Genomic DNA, 12,997 nt, shown 5'->3' on the forward strand with positions numbered 1-12,997 from the left:
TGATCCTCTGGACCCACAGCACGGGAGCTGGACGGCAGCCTAAGCTGCATCAGTGCTTCTCGTTTTTTGTTGGCTTTTTTCCCCAACAGGGCACAACCCGCATGCAGCTCGCTCCATGGGCGACTCTCCACACTCGCGTGACACACTCGTCCTGAGCCTCTCTCAGCTTCTGTACTGGTCCCGTCAGGGACTGGTGGCGGTTGCTGGGCCAGTCTGCAAACCACACTTGAGAGCCCTGACTGAGACTGTTCTTCCCCCTCCCCAGTCCCATCCACACAGAGAACTGCCTATGATCAGCAGCGCTGGAAGTCTTGAGAAATAATCACTCCCAGGAAAGAGCAGGAAACTCAACCCAAGTGCACATTACGAAGCCCCAGAAATAAGACTTAAAGGGAGCAGAGAGAGGTAACAGTGGCATCACAGCCCAGCGGGCACCGAGCACCCCGGTGCTCCGCATCCAGGGACAGGATTCACTGGGCGCCCAGCCCGCAGCCCGGGGCAGTCACCCTCCCGGGGCTCCCTGACCTTGGGGCGGTCCTCCTTTCTCAGGGCCACAGCTTCCAGTTTGGCTTCGTACTCGGCTTGCACCTGGTCCCTCTTCTTCAACACGGTCTGTGGAAGGAGAAAGGGAAGCATGTGACAGAGTTCACAAAGGGGCCTCCCAGCCCCGGGCGCTGGCTTCTGTGCCCCCTTCCTCCCCAGATCATGGCGCCCAGGCCCGGCACGTGCTCCTAGGACAGTCTGGCTGTGGGCTGACATGTGACATGCAGTCTGGAGGAGGCAGAGTTTTTGTAAACTTATTTACTAATTCATGCAAACGTTTTCTAACTGGGGAAGAAAGGGGGCAAAGCCAATACAAAAGGCCTTCTGAGACACGAGCTTGGGTGAGAGAGAGATTGAAGACTTACCCCCCAAACCAATTCCAGGAGGAAACAATAACGATTTACAGAAACATTTTTACCACTTTTTTTTTTTTTCCCTCACCCGAGGACATTTTTCCATTTTTTGTTCAGGTAGAGTGGGAGGGAGAGAGAGGAACAGAGAGAGAGAGAGAGAGAAACATCGATGTGAAAGGGACACATCGAGTGGCTGCCACCTGCACAACCGACCAGGGCCGGGGACAAACTGCAACCGAGGTACATGCCCTTAGCGGGAACCGAACCCGGGTCTCTCAGGACCGCAGGCTGACGCTCTAACCGCTGAGCCAAACCGGCCAGGGCCATTTTTACCGCATTTGAACAAAATACAGTTTAAGCCATGATTTTCAACCTGATGTTGCGCTTTAAGGAGAGAAGGAAACCTTTCTCAGAGGCAGCTCTCTAGTGCGGTGACTCAGCCCGACTGAAAGTGTCAGGATCCTGGGGAAGGGCGAGTGGGGTGGCCGGGGCCCACCCATCGCCACGGTGAAGAGAGGACTCTCGGCTGAGAGAACTTCCTGTGCGGAAATGTGGAAGTCGGCAGGTGACAATGCAGGATGTCGTCTGAACTGTTCATGGAAAAGTCTAAGACAAGAGAGCTGATCCCTGACAGACGGACTCGCTCACTGATCCAGCAGCCACTTACCTGCCCTCCACTCTAGGCCAGGCGTACAAAGAGCCGAGAGACCCAGGCCCTACCTGAGGGGATCCGGCGAGGGGAGGGATACAGACACAGTATGAGGCTGCAGGTGACAGATGAGCTGTGTGCAAATCTGGAGTCTCGGCAACCATGCAGAGAGCCAGCCAGGACGGAGCTAAAGTTACAAACCAGGTGCCCAGGACGCGAAATTTAAAGGAGACACTCACCCAGGGTCTGCACAAGTACAAGGTCGGCCCCTGAGCATGAGTGTCTCCCTAGGTCCCCCAGTCCTGGCTCTGCTGCCAGACGCCACCAGGTGGAACCGAAAAGCATGCAGCGGACATTCTAAGAAAGCATCTGTTTCACCCAAGGCTTTCTTTTTTGTATAGATAGGAATTATTTTTTTCAAAATTTGTTTTTATTGGTTTAAGAGAGAGAAAGGGAGAGGGAGAGAGTTAGGGAAACATTAATGCTGCCTCCCGCACATCCCCTACTGGGATTGAACCCATGACCCAGGCATGTGTCCTGACTGGAAATCGACCCAGTGCACCGACCCAGGCATGTGTTCTGACTGGAAATCGACCCGGTGACCTCTCGGTGCACGGGAGGATGCTCAACCTACTGAGCCACACCAGCCAGGGCCCTTTTTCCTTCTTCTCGGAGAATTACAAGCGGCAAACCAACCGTGGTGAGAAGTTCTTTTCCCACTGACTCCGATGTCTCCTGTTGCTACAAACGTTTCTGATCTCGTCCTTCTCCCAGAGGGACCTTCCGGCAGCGTGAGGCCGGGCGGGAAGGCCGTGTCTTGGCTAAGCCGCGGGCATCCTGTGTCCCTGACAATGTGCTGAAAGGTGATGAGTGACTCAGTAGTTGAGAGCGCTCCGGGGACGACCTTCAAAGGGAATGTGTCAACACGTGGAACCTGACGTCTCCCCCTGAAGTAAGAACTTACTTCGAGAAGTGCTTTACCGTGAGAAGGACACGAGGTAAAACTTGCAGTAGCTGATTTTTCACTGTCGGCCCCTCATCTTTCTCCTGCGCGCTGGGGAGCTCCCTCCCCAGTCACCGGCCTTGGACTAGAAAGGTCTCCGGAGCCGCTCACCGGAGCACGGGGCTGCGACGGGCGGTTCCGTCGTCTAACTCAGCAGCGACCACCCCGTGTGCTGACTGAGCTCCTGAAATACGGCTTGTATGATTGAGGAGCTGGATTTAAATTTGTATTTAATTTTATCTTATTTGAATTTAAACTTAGTCACCGATGGCTAGTGGCTGCCATAAATCTAGAGAGTGAAACAAACAAAAATCAGGGGTCCTTTCTGAACTTCATAGTGCCCAGAAAATGTTCTAAATGTACCAGTCTGGGACCAGCAGCAGTAAAAATCCTAATCTCCATCCCCGAGAAATAGACACACGACACCATCCTTGGAGCCGCAGACGTGGCTCGCTGGGGGCAGGGAGACAGCAGGGAGGGGCCGCTGAATGCTGCCCACTGCCATGTCCTGCCTCCAGATGCTTCACACCCTACGGGGAGAAACACATATGTCCGGACGAGGAATGGGCACACGGATCAGTCATGCTGGTCATGCATTCTCGGTCAGCGTGGCAGGAACGGGGAGGGATGGGGGAGGTGTGTCAGCTCCACGCCGCTGCAACAGCCCCTCTCATCTCCTCTCCCTACCCCACAGCAGGCGAGGGGCCGACACTCAGCCATACTCCCTCCCCCAGCCCCTTTGGGCCTTCTCTGCCCTCTGTCTCCTCGGCCACTGTCACCCTCGCCACTCCCAGAGACCAGAACACTGCCTTCCTGCAGGCTGATGGAAGGATTTGTACTAACGCCCCCACATCACTGGACAGCCGGAAAAACTCGTAACAATAACAACAGCTTGCAACCACCCCGGGGAACCGAGAGGATACTGTCCCCATTTGAAATGTGGGAAGGCTGAGGCGCAGTGGCGTCCCCCCACCCCCACCCCGGGCCACCCTGCGGGCTGATACCACAGCGCTGACTCACTCAGGCCTTCCCAGCCCAGCCTGTGGGTTCCCAGTCAGACTGTGTCCAACCACAATACAGGTGGAGAACCAACCATGTTTTGAATCAAGATTATCTGTTTACAATGATCATCCTCTTCACAGGACCTTTGCACACTAGTGGTGATGGTCTGGAAGGACCGCCTCCACCCAAACAACAGGCTGTGTGGGCGACACAGTCAACTAGCCCATGGCAGATGGCGCCTCCACCCCAAACAACAGGCTGTGTGGACGACACAGTCAACCAGCCCATGGCGGATGGCGCCTCCACCCCAAACAACAGGCTGTGTGGACGACACAGTCAACCAGCCCATGGCAGATGGCGCCTCCACCCAAACAAGCTGTGTGGATGACACAGTCAACCAGCCCATGGCAGATGGCACCTCCACCCCAAACAACAGGCTGTGTGGACGACACAGTCAACCAGCCCATGGCGGATGGCGCCTCCACCCCAAACAACAGGCTGTGTGGACGACACAGTCAACCAGCCCATGGCTGATGGCGCCTCCACCCAAACAGGCTCTGTGGATGACACAGTCAACCAGCCCATGGCAGATGGCACCTCCACCCTGAACAACAGGCTCTGTGGACGACACAGTCAACCAGCCCATGGCGGATGGCGCCTCCACCCTGAACAACAGGCTCTGTGGACGACACGGGTCAACCAGCCCATGGCTGATAGAGCCTCCACCCCAAACAACAGGCTGTGTGGACGACACGGGTCAACCAGCCCATGGCTGATAGAGCCTCCACCCCAAACAACAGGCTGTGTGGACGACACGGGTCAACCAGCCCATGGCTGATGGTGCCTCCACCTGCAATGGGGCGAAAGGGCCAGCAGGCCACGTTGGCATCGGCAGACAGGTCCCTCCATCGCGGAGTGACGGCAGAGGCGTCCCTCCCCGAGCTTCTCACGGGACTGCACAGAGGGCTGAGTCAGGGCATACCAGGAATCGGAGAGGTGAGTGCGTGGAGATACTTCCGTGGTCACCCTCGGGTCCCTCCGGCCTCCCCCCGTTTCTGTGCGGCCTCAGCTTTCCCCGTCCACCTACCCAGCGCTGGGGATGCTGCGAGAACAAGCCCCGCACGCCCTCGCTTCGGGAACGCACGCACGGGAGGCAGACAGCGTGCAGGTAGACAGAGCGCAGAGCCCGGAGAGGGCGAGGTGCGGGAGGAAAGTGAGCAGGGAAGGGGGTTAAAGTGTCGAGGGTTTGCAACACGTCAGAACTGCTCATAAGGTGGCCAGGGAGGGCCTCCCTGACAAGGGGACGTTCTTTTTTAATCCTCACCCGAGGATACTTTTCCATTTATCTTCGGTCAGAGTGGGAGGAAGGAAAGGAGGGAGAAAGGGAGGGAGAGAGAAAGAGAAACATTGATGTGAGAGAGACGCATTGACCAGTTGCCTCCCGCACGACCCCGACCAGGGCCAGGGGCAAACCACAACCGAGGTACGTGCCCTTGACCAGAATCAAACCCACGACTCTTTGGTCCATGGACCGGTGCTCTAACCACTGAGCAAAACCGGCAAGGGCGACAAGGTGACTTAATTCACAACATGGAATAGCTCCCTCTCGAGCCCTGTCTTTTTTTTAATGTGGAGCATTTCATCCTGATTTCAAAATGGTTCTAGTAATTTGGAACTTCACTACCCTCTTTCCAAATATAAAGAGGGAAATGACTCTGTTTCTTTAACAAATAAATTGCAAGGAAAAATAAATAAATGGGGAGGTATTTTTAGAAGATTTAAGATACTTATCAATCAAAATACAGATTTTATTTGGATCCCAATTGGGAAAAAATACATAAAAACAGTGCTGATACAGCCAAGGAAATTGAAGGCTAACTGGATATTTGAGAATAATAAGGAGACAAATTTCTTTAGGTGTGATGATAATGCAGTTCTTTCTTTTTTAAAAAAAAATGCTTGTATTTTAGAGCTGTGTACTGTATTTTTTTTTTACATGAGATAACATGACATCTGGGGTTTGCTTTAAAACAACCCAGGGCTGGGGGCTGGGAGGGGGCGGGCACAGAGCTAGAACAAGATGGACTACGAGAGGGCAGCTGCTGGAGCTGGCTGACGGGTACACGGGGGATTGTATCCTTTCACTCTACTTTGGATAAGTCTGAATTTTCCTATAATAAAAGTTAAACAACGGAAACAGAATACTTGTCATACAAAGTATTTATCACAAAGTAATGACAGCCGCGAAACTACAGTGACCAGATACCTTTTGTGGTGTGGCTGCCAACACCTACACTGGATTCCTCCCGAGAAGGTGCCACAGTGGTTTCAACAGGAAAGCACAACGTGTCCACCCCCAAGCTCGCGCTCACACCTGCCCCCGGTGAGGCTGGGAGCTCGCACACTTGCAGGGGGAGGAAAAGGCAGTCCCCAAACTAGCCCCAATGAGCTACCAAAAAAAGCCTGCTCGGGTCCAGAAGGACTTTAAGCTTCAAATCCTTCTGTCAGAGGGGCATTCAGATGCAGGGTTGGGAAAGTATATGAAAGCAGTAGGAACAGCTTGGCCATGCAGAATGACCTGAGAACAGAATGCTCCATTCTCTGGTCAGGGGCTGACAGCAAAACAGACCCAAGAGGAATTCGTGTAGAATGAGTGTTTAGTAAAAAGGAGAAAGGAGAAAGGAGAAAGGAGAAAGAGAAGAGGAAGAGGAAGAAGGAGAAGGAGAAGGAGAAGAGGAAGAGGAAGAGGAAGAAGGAGGAGAAGGAGAAGCAGCAGCAGCAGTAGCTCAAGTGCAAGTAAAAATCGAACACCGGGCATGCTCTCCCTCCCGGGAGCACGCCCGCATCTTTCCCTTCTCCTCTTCTTCCCCCACAGGCATGCTCCTCCTAAACTCTAGGACCCCACAAGACCTGCAGCCAGGAGGGCAATGGGCAGTGGCAGCTCGTCCTGGGCTAACCTCCTGAACCTGTCCCCAAGGCCCCCTCTTCTCTGACTTCTCAGTGAACCAAAGCAGCTCAGGCTAAGTTTCTTTCTTTTCTATAACATTTCTGGAGGGCCAAAGCAGCCCTCTCTAATCTCTCTCCTGATGCTTCTTCTATCATAGGCCCTTTCATGTTTCACTGTCCCCAGCTTTAATACACATTCTTTCTAAATCACCTGGACTCATATCATGAAACCTTTCCTGCACAGTCAAGAACCCTCACAACTACTGGCGGCCTTAGGCAGACCACCCTAATGGCCAGGTCCCCTTTCCAGTAACATATTCTGGAGACCACAAAGGAACCTTGTTTTCTGAGCCTACGCAATGCAGCTGGCTCACTTCTACTACCTTCATAACACTCAACTTTGCTGGTAACAACTGGTGCCCTTTGGCCATCAACATCGCCAGCGCCATATGGTGCTGTGACGCAGATCACCTTATCGCGTTCTCGGTAAGTGGCCCTCACCTCCCTTGGTCCCCCAGGAGAGCATTTTCCTACAGGCAGAAAAATGAGTCTGACTTGTCTTGATAACATAACGTTTAATTAAATTTAAGTTGCCTCTTTCAACACACTCCTTATACACTAGGGCAATGTTGGTAATATTAACACCACACATTTCCCCTTAATTTTTATAGGATATTTGTTACAGAGAATTTGGAAGAGAGAAAAATGTAGAAGAGGGGAAAAGACATCCCTAAATCTCATCTTTCAGGCACAACCAGTAACACATTATGTTTTCATTTCTAGACTCTTCTCTTGAATGACTTCTTTGATGTTTTCCAATGGTCTGTTTTCTCTTCCTGTTATTCAGATGTTGAATATTATGGTCTAGGCCTCTCATTTTTATATCTTTTCTCTCCAAACCTCCATCTGCCTTTTCATTTCACTTTATATGCGATTTCCTTAAATTTTTCTTTTAACTCTTATATTGATCTGTTTTCCCATTTCTATCATGGTCTTAATTTCCATGAAGTCTTTGTTCTCTGGATTAAAAAAATAAATTCTTGCTTTATGGCTATACCTCTTCTCTTTTTGTAGATGTTAATAATTTTTTTCCCTAGAAATTTTCCTCTGCCTCAGTGATGCTTCACTTGATATGCTTTTTCTTCTTTGTTTAACTTGATATGCATATTAGAATCTTCTCTTAAATATTTGGTGACTTCTTGTCTGTCCGCTGATCCAAGAGGGAAACACTAAAAACTGACTGACCACTCTCTGCACATCGAGGGCTTGTTGCTCATTCTGCTGAGCCCCCTCCCCCCCAATGTCAGTATCTCCTAGTCTCTTCTGGCCTGTTCAGATGTTCTAGAAAAGGCTCGCCTACTCCTTACAAGAAAGATAGAAGGCCAAGAGCCAAAGAGAGGAAGATGACTAAGAGTCTCAACGTTCAGTAGCCTTTTACTTAACATCCTGATTTTAGGATTTTTGCTCCCTCCCCCCCCCCCGCCCCTCAACTGTGCCTGGTGTCCAGAGACCCTCTATTTTACCCCCTCTAGAGAACACGCCTCCAGCTCTGCCGGATGGGGAAGGGACAGTGTCTTCTGTGTGAGGAGTGAGAAAAGACTCAGAAGCTCTAACTGCTTCTTGGGTTCCTAACATTCTCATCAGCTCCAACTTGCCCTTAGTCCCAGAGGCGCTTGGTGCTCCCAATTCTTGACCTTTCTGGAAAGCTCCACAGTACAGACCAGGCGGCTTTTTGTTTTACCCCACAGGGAGCTCCTAAGGCAGCTTGTTTGGGTCACCTGAGACCCTCGTCATCTCTGGGTCTGCCTTCCAGCTCCCCTCCTGTCACTCTTTGTCCTTGCAGGCTTGTCTTCGAAAATCATTCCGGTGTCATTTCGGTGCAGTTTCATGACCGAGTTTAACAATGTATTCAGTCTGCCGTCACTGGGCATCTCAGAGTTTTATTTTTACACTTTCTAACTTTTAAAAAACAGTTGAGATCCTGTACATTTCTACATCCCACTTCTTCATATTTTCAAAAAATTAGGGCCTACGTCTATAATCACTTTTGTTTAGGAAAGATTTTTCTCTCCCAACTCAATCTCCTTTTTAGTTTTCGAAAGGCACTAGAACTTTAGGTCAACCTAAAGCAGCGATTTTCAAGTTTTTTCAACTCATGGCACACATACGCTAATTACTAAAATTCTGCAACACGTCAAAAATGTATTTTTTGCCAATCTGACAAAAAAAAGATATAATTTGATTCATTCATACTGGATGTCTACTATTGAGCTGGCTGTTGTCATTTTTAAATTTGACAATCTAAGGGAAAAGAGGTCAGTACCCCTGACTAAACAGTCCAGTATTGCATGCTGTCATCATTTTTAAATTTGACAATCTAAGGGAAAAGAGGTCAGTGCCCTTGACTAAATAGTCCAGTATTGCATGTTTTAAAAATTCTTGCAGCACGTGGTTGAAAATCGCTGACCTAAAGCATCAGCTCGTTACTTGACTCATTAGCTCCACCTGGTGGCTTCTGAGGGGAAAGGTGGGCAGGCTGTAGAAACCATCTCACCATTCAACAATTGGCACTGAGTATCTCTCACTTCAAAGACGAATTCTGTCTTGAAACCCAAATTTATGCATCCATATATGAGATCTCTAATTGCGATCACCAATGATGTCCATGTTATTAAATCCAATAGGTGCTGTTTATCATTTCCTTCTAAAAATATTTCTCTTGGTTTCACTGAGGGAATCCTCCACTTTTTTTTCTCCTACTACACTGACTATTTCTTTTCAGGCTCCTTTTCTAGGTGTTCCTCCTCCTCCTAATTAGGTGCTAGACCATCAAAGAGTACCATGCCTCAGGGCTCAGGCCTAGACTGCTAACCTCAATCTCGGTACTAGATGACCTTCCCTTCTCCCACAGATGTCAATGTCATCTCTGTACAAATGGCCCCCACAGTTCCATCCCCACTCTGAACCAAACTCAGCAGCAGCTGCCGGGACAGTGCTACTTTAATGAGCAACAGGCATTTTTAACTCAACATGGCCAAAGCAACTTGATTCCCAGCTGCCAGTCTGTTTCTCCCAGACTTCCCCTGCACGATGAACAGTACCACTGTCACCCAGTGAAGCCAGAAGCCAGTGGTCATTCCCAACTCCTGCCTTTCTCTCTTTTAAAAAAAATTGATTTGAGAGAGAGAGAGAGGAAGGGGGAGAAGGAGAGGGAGAGGGGTGAGAGAGAGAGTGAGAGAGAGAGAGAGAGCGCGCCACACTGATTTGTAGTTCCACTTGTTCATGCATTCATTGGTTGCTTCTTGTATGAGCCCTGACCGGACACCAAGCCCACAACCTTGACATATCAGGACTATGTTCTAACCAACAGAATTACCTGGCCAGGGCAATTCTTGCCTTTCTTACTTCACATTGACACAGCAAGTCTAGTTGGGCCCTCATCAAAAATATATTCCAAATCCACCCACTTCTCCATCACTGTTTAGTCCAAGCTCCAACACCTTGGTTACCCGCCCCTTGGCTACCTGGGATAGCCTCCTCAGTGGTCCCTACCCCCACTCCCACTTTCTACAACCTGTTCTCCACACTGCAGCACCAGTTGTCTCCTTAAAGTAAGAACTGCATCCTGTCATTCCCTGAATTAAACCAGAGAGCTTCTCTTTTATTCCTAAGAATAAAGTCCAGACTCTTACCAACCATGGCCTTTGAGATCCTACTGTATGTCCTGGCCCCTAACTATCTCTCCTCCTCCCACTTCCTCCCTTGCTCGTTGGGCTCCACTCACACCGGCCTCTCTCACCTGCGAAGACACCACGCTCCTTTCGGCTTTACAGCCTCTGCACTGGCTGTTCCTTCTGCGGAGGATGCTCAATCCTGTACGTCATTCACGTCTCCAACGGAAGCCACTTCCTCTGTGTGGCTTTTCCCTACCAGCCACTGTTCTCTCAGCTCACCCTAGTCATTCACCAGCACCTCTGAGATAAGCATGCTCTTTGACTTGTAAATAAACCTCTCTCTTAAAAAATAACAAGACACACCGCGTGCTCTAGTAATACAGGTGGGGCAAAAGTAGGTTTTCAGTTGTTCGAATGGAAAATAATACAATAATTAATAAATAATAATACAAGAATAAACTGTTTTGTACTCACAACTGTAAACGTACTTTTGCCCCACCCTGCACACCTGTCAATATTTCAACTTCACCACACTGTCAAATTCAATTAAATACTTGCTGACCACCTTCTATGAATTAGACAGTGTGAGAAATAAGATGATCTTGCCCTAACCTCCTTAAGTAAAGTTTCTCTAATTCTTGGCCTGGTCATAATGACACCAGTACTTAAAAAGAGCATCGCCAGAAATTTGGTAAAAACTCTAAGATATTCTCTCCTAGCCCATCACTAACCTAATTACATTACACACACACCATGGAGAGAATGTGAAATACCCTACCAGGGCTCACCTGCAGGTGTCTCAGGGTATTTAACTTGAGTCCTGGGCCTGAGGGAAACTTTGCCATCCCTCCTTCTCGGGCTCTGTTCACTCTGGCTCCACAGCGCCCTCGGAAGACACGTCTTCCACCACCTTCCTAGTACGAGATGTCCTCCTTGCTCCCTGAACACTGTGCACGTGTCCACGCGGCCTGGCGACGCCCTTTTTCTCTGTGCTTTCTCTCCACCTCCAAAGGGGACCGAACGTCCGCAACCATAACTGCACTTCAGGAGACAACCGAGACTCAGCCTTGAAGAGCAGGAGCTGATCTGGTTTCCTCCTTCGTTGATGTCAAGACACAGATTCAAGGTGGCCGATGGAGATCCAAGCTAACTGGTCATTAGAACGATGGCCGCGGGAGAAAGAAAAGACTTACCTGCCGGCCTGTTTCTTCATCTATAAAATAAGTGCGAGGAGGTGATCCCAAAGGCCTTTCAACCTCAGAGAAGAACCCAACCGTAGCCCCATTAGAAGAGGGCTGCATTGATCTCCAGCATTTTCTACACCCGGGGCTCGACCGACACTCAGCTCCTCCTAATTCCTAAGGCACAGGCCCAACTCCAAATCATGAGGACAAGTACTCACTTTGGTTCACTCAAGGCCATCACAGAAGGAGTCGACTGACAAAGGTCAGCACACCAGTTCCTTCCTACCAAGACAAAGTGGGCTTCCCCAGTCTGAAGACCACTTTGTGGTCGATAAGAACACACGTCACACCAGGCCCTCACAAGCCCTCTGCTCCCAGTTTAGTTTTCGTGCCGAATAACAAAGTCTGTCCCACTTATGCCTTAATAATCAGAAAGTTATTCTGGAAGTAAAATTATATGACCCTCTTAGAAAAAGAAAAGATAGTTAAGAATTCTTAAAAAGCAGCAATGTTGCCCAGCCGGTGTGGCTCCTGCCACCAAGAGATCACTGGTTCCATTCCCGCTCAGGGCACATGCCCGGGGTGCAGGCTTGATCCCGGAAGAGGTACACATGGATGTTGATGTTCCTCTCTCATCGATGTTTCTATCTTTCCCTCCCTCTTCCTTCCACTCTCTCTAAAACCAATTAAAAATATTTTTTAAAAAGGCAGCAAGGAGCCACTTAGGACACCTACCCCTCTCCGGTGCCCTTAGTCCCGGCCACACAGACCATGACAACCCTCCAGGTGGTCTTGGCTTTGCCACCAGGGACTCCTGTCCTGCCCAGGCCACTCTGCAGATAGTTTCTGTTGGAAAGATGGGGAGCAGGAGGCCTTGTTTCTTTCGAGCTGGGCTTCACTGGGCTCCTCGTGGGGCAGGGCTGGGGTTCCGGACACTGCCAGTCAGCGCGTCCTCCAGCACGCCCTTCCCAGACAACCCCGCACACCAGCGAGCCCAGCCCTTCTCCGCCCGTGTGCGCACAGGTTACTGGCATCCTGCGGCACACCAAAATGTATCTTTTTGGCCGATCTGACAAAAACAAACAGGTATGATTTTTCATTCACACCGAATGGCTATTGTGTTGGCTGTTGCCATTTTTCTATTTGACAGTCTCAGGGAGAAGAGGCCAGTGCCCCTGACTAACGAGCCCGGCGCTGCGCGTTTTAGTTCTTGGGCACAGGGTGAGAACCGCTGCTGGACTAACCCGATTACTACTTCTTTGGGCTCAGTGAACAAGAAACTTAATGCAGGAGAGCGAGCAAGCGTTTCTTTGACGCATAACTTCAGGCACTCACACAAGCTGATGATGTCTCTCTGTGTAAAAATATTTTAACAGAGAGGCCAGATAAATCCTTGCTAAATGACCATTTAAAATCCTGCTTCAAGTACAAATATATATTAAGTCCTAACATACTTGCCACGTGCAAGAACAAAGTAATGTGTACTGTGCCATCCCAAGATGATGTATGCTTCAGACTTTCAGTTGGGCAAGGTTAAGGGAGCATTTTGGATGAAGGGTATATTTATATAAGAGACAAGTTCAAGGACACCCCAGGGATTGTTTCTTGTTTGTTTTTTAATCTGTTTTCATTGACTTTTTTTT

General features: G+C 49.7%; 1 protein-coding gene across 2 annotated transcripts in view; it reads right to left on the bottom strand.

Annotated features, from left to right (window-relative positions):
* SNX30 (sorting nexin family member 30) overlaps positions 1–12,997 on the bottom strand; it is a 95,276-nt gene that overhangs the window by 17,116 nt on the left and 65,163 nt on the right. For both annotated transcript variants that reach the window (XM_036261714.1, XM_036261715.1), the window contains exon 7: positions 526–612. In XM_036261714.1, coding sequence (XP_036117607.1) covers positions 526–612 — 87 coding nt within the window. The remainder of the gene's footprint in view (positions 1–525; positions 613–12,997) is intronic.

Source organism: Molossus molossus, unplaced genomic scaffold (genome assembly GCF_014108415.1).
Source record: "Molossus molossus isolate mMolMol1 unplaced genomic scaffold, mMolMol1.p scaffold_m16_p_14, whole genome shotgun sequence".
Classification (NCBI taxonomy): Eukaryota; Metazoa; Chordata; class Mammalia; order Chiroptera; family Molossidae; genus Molossus; species Molossus molossus.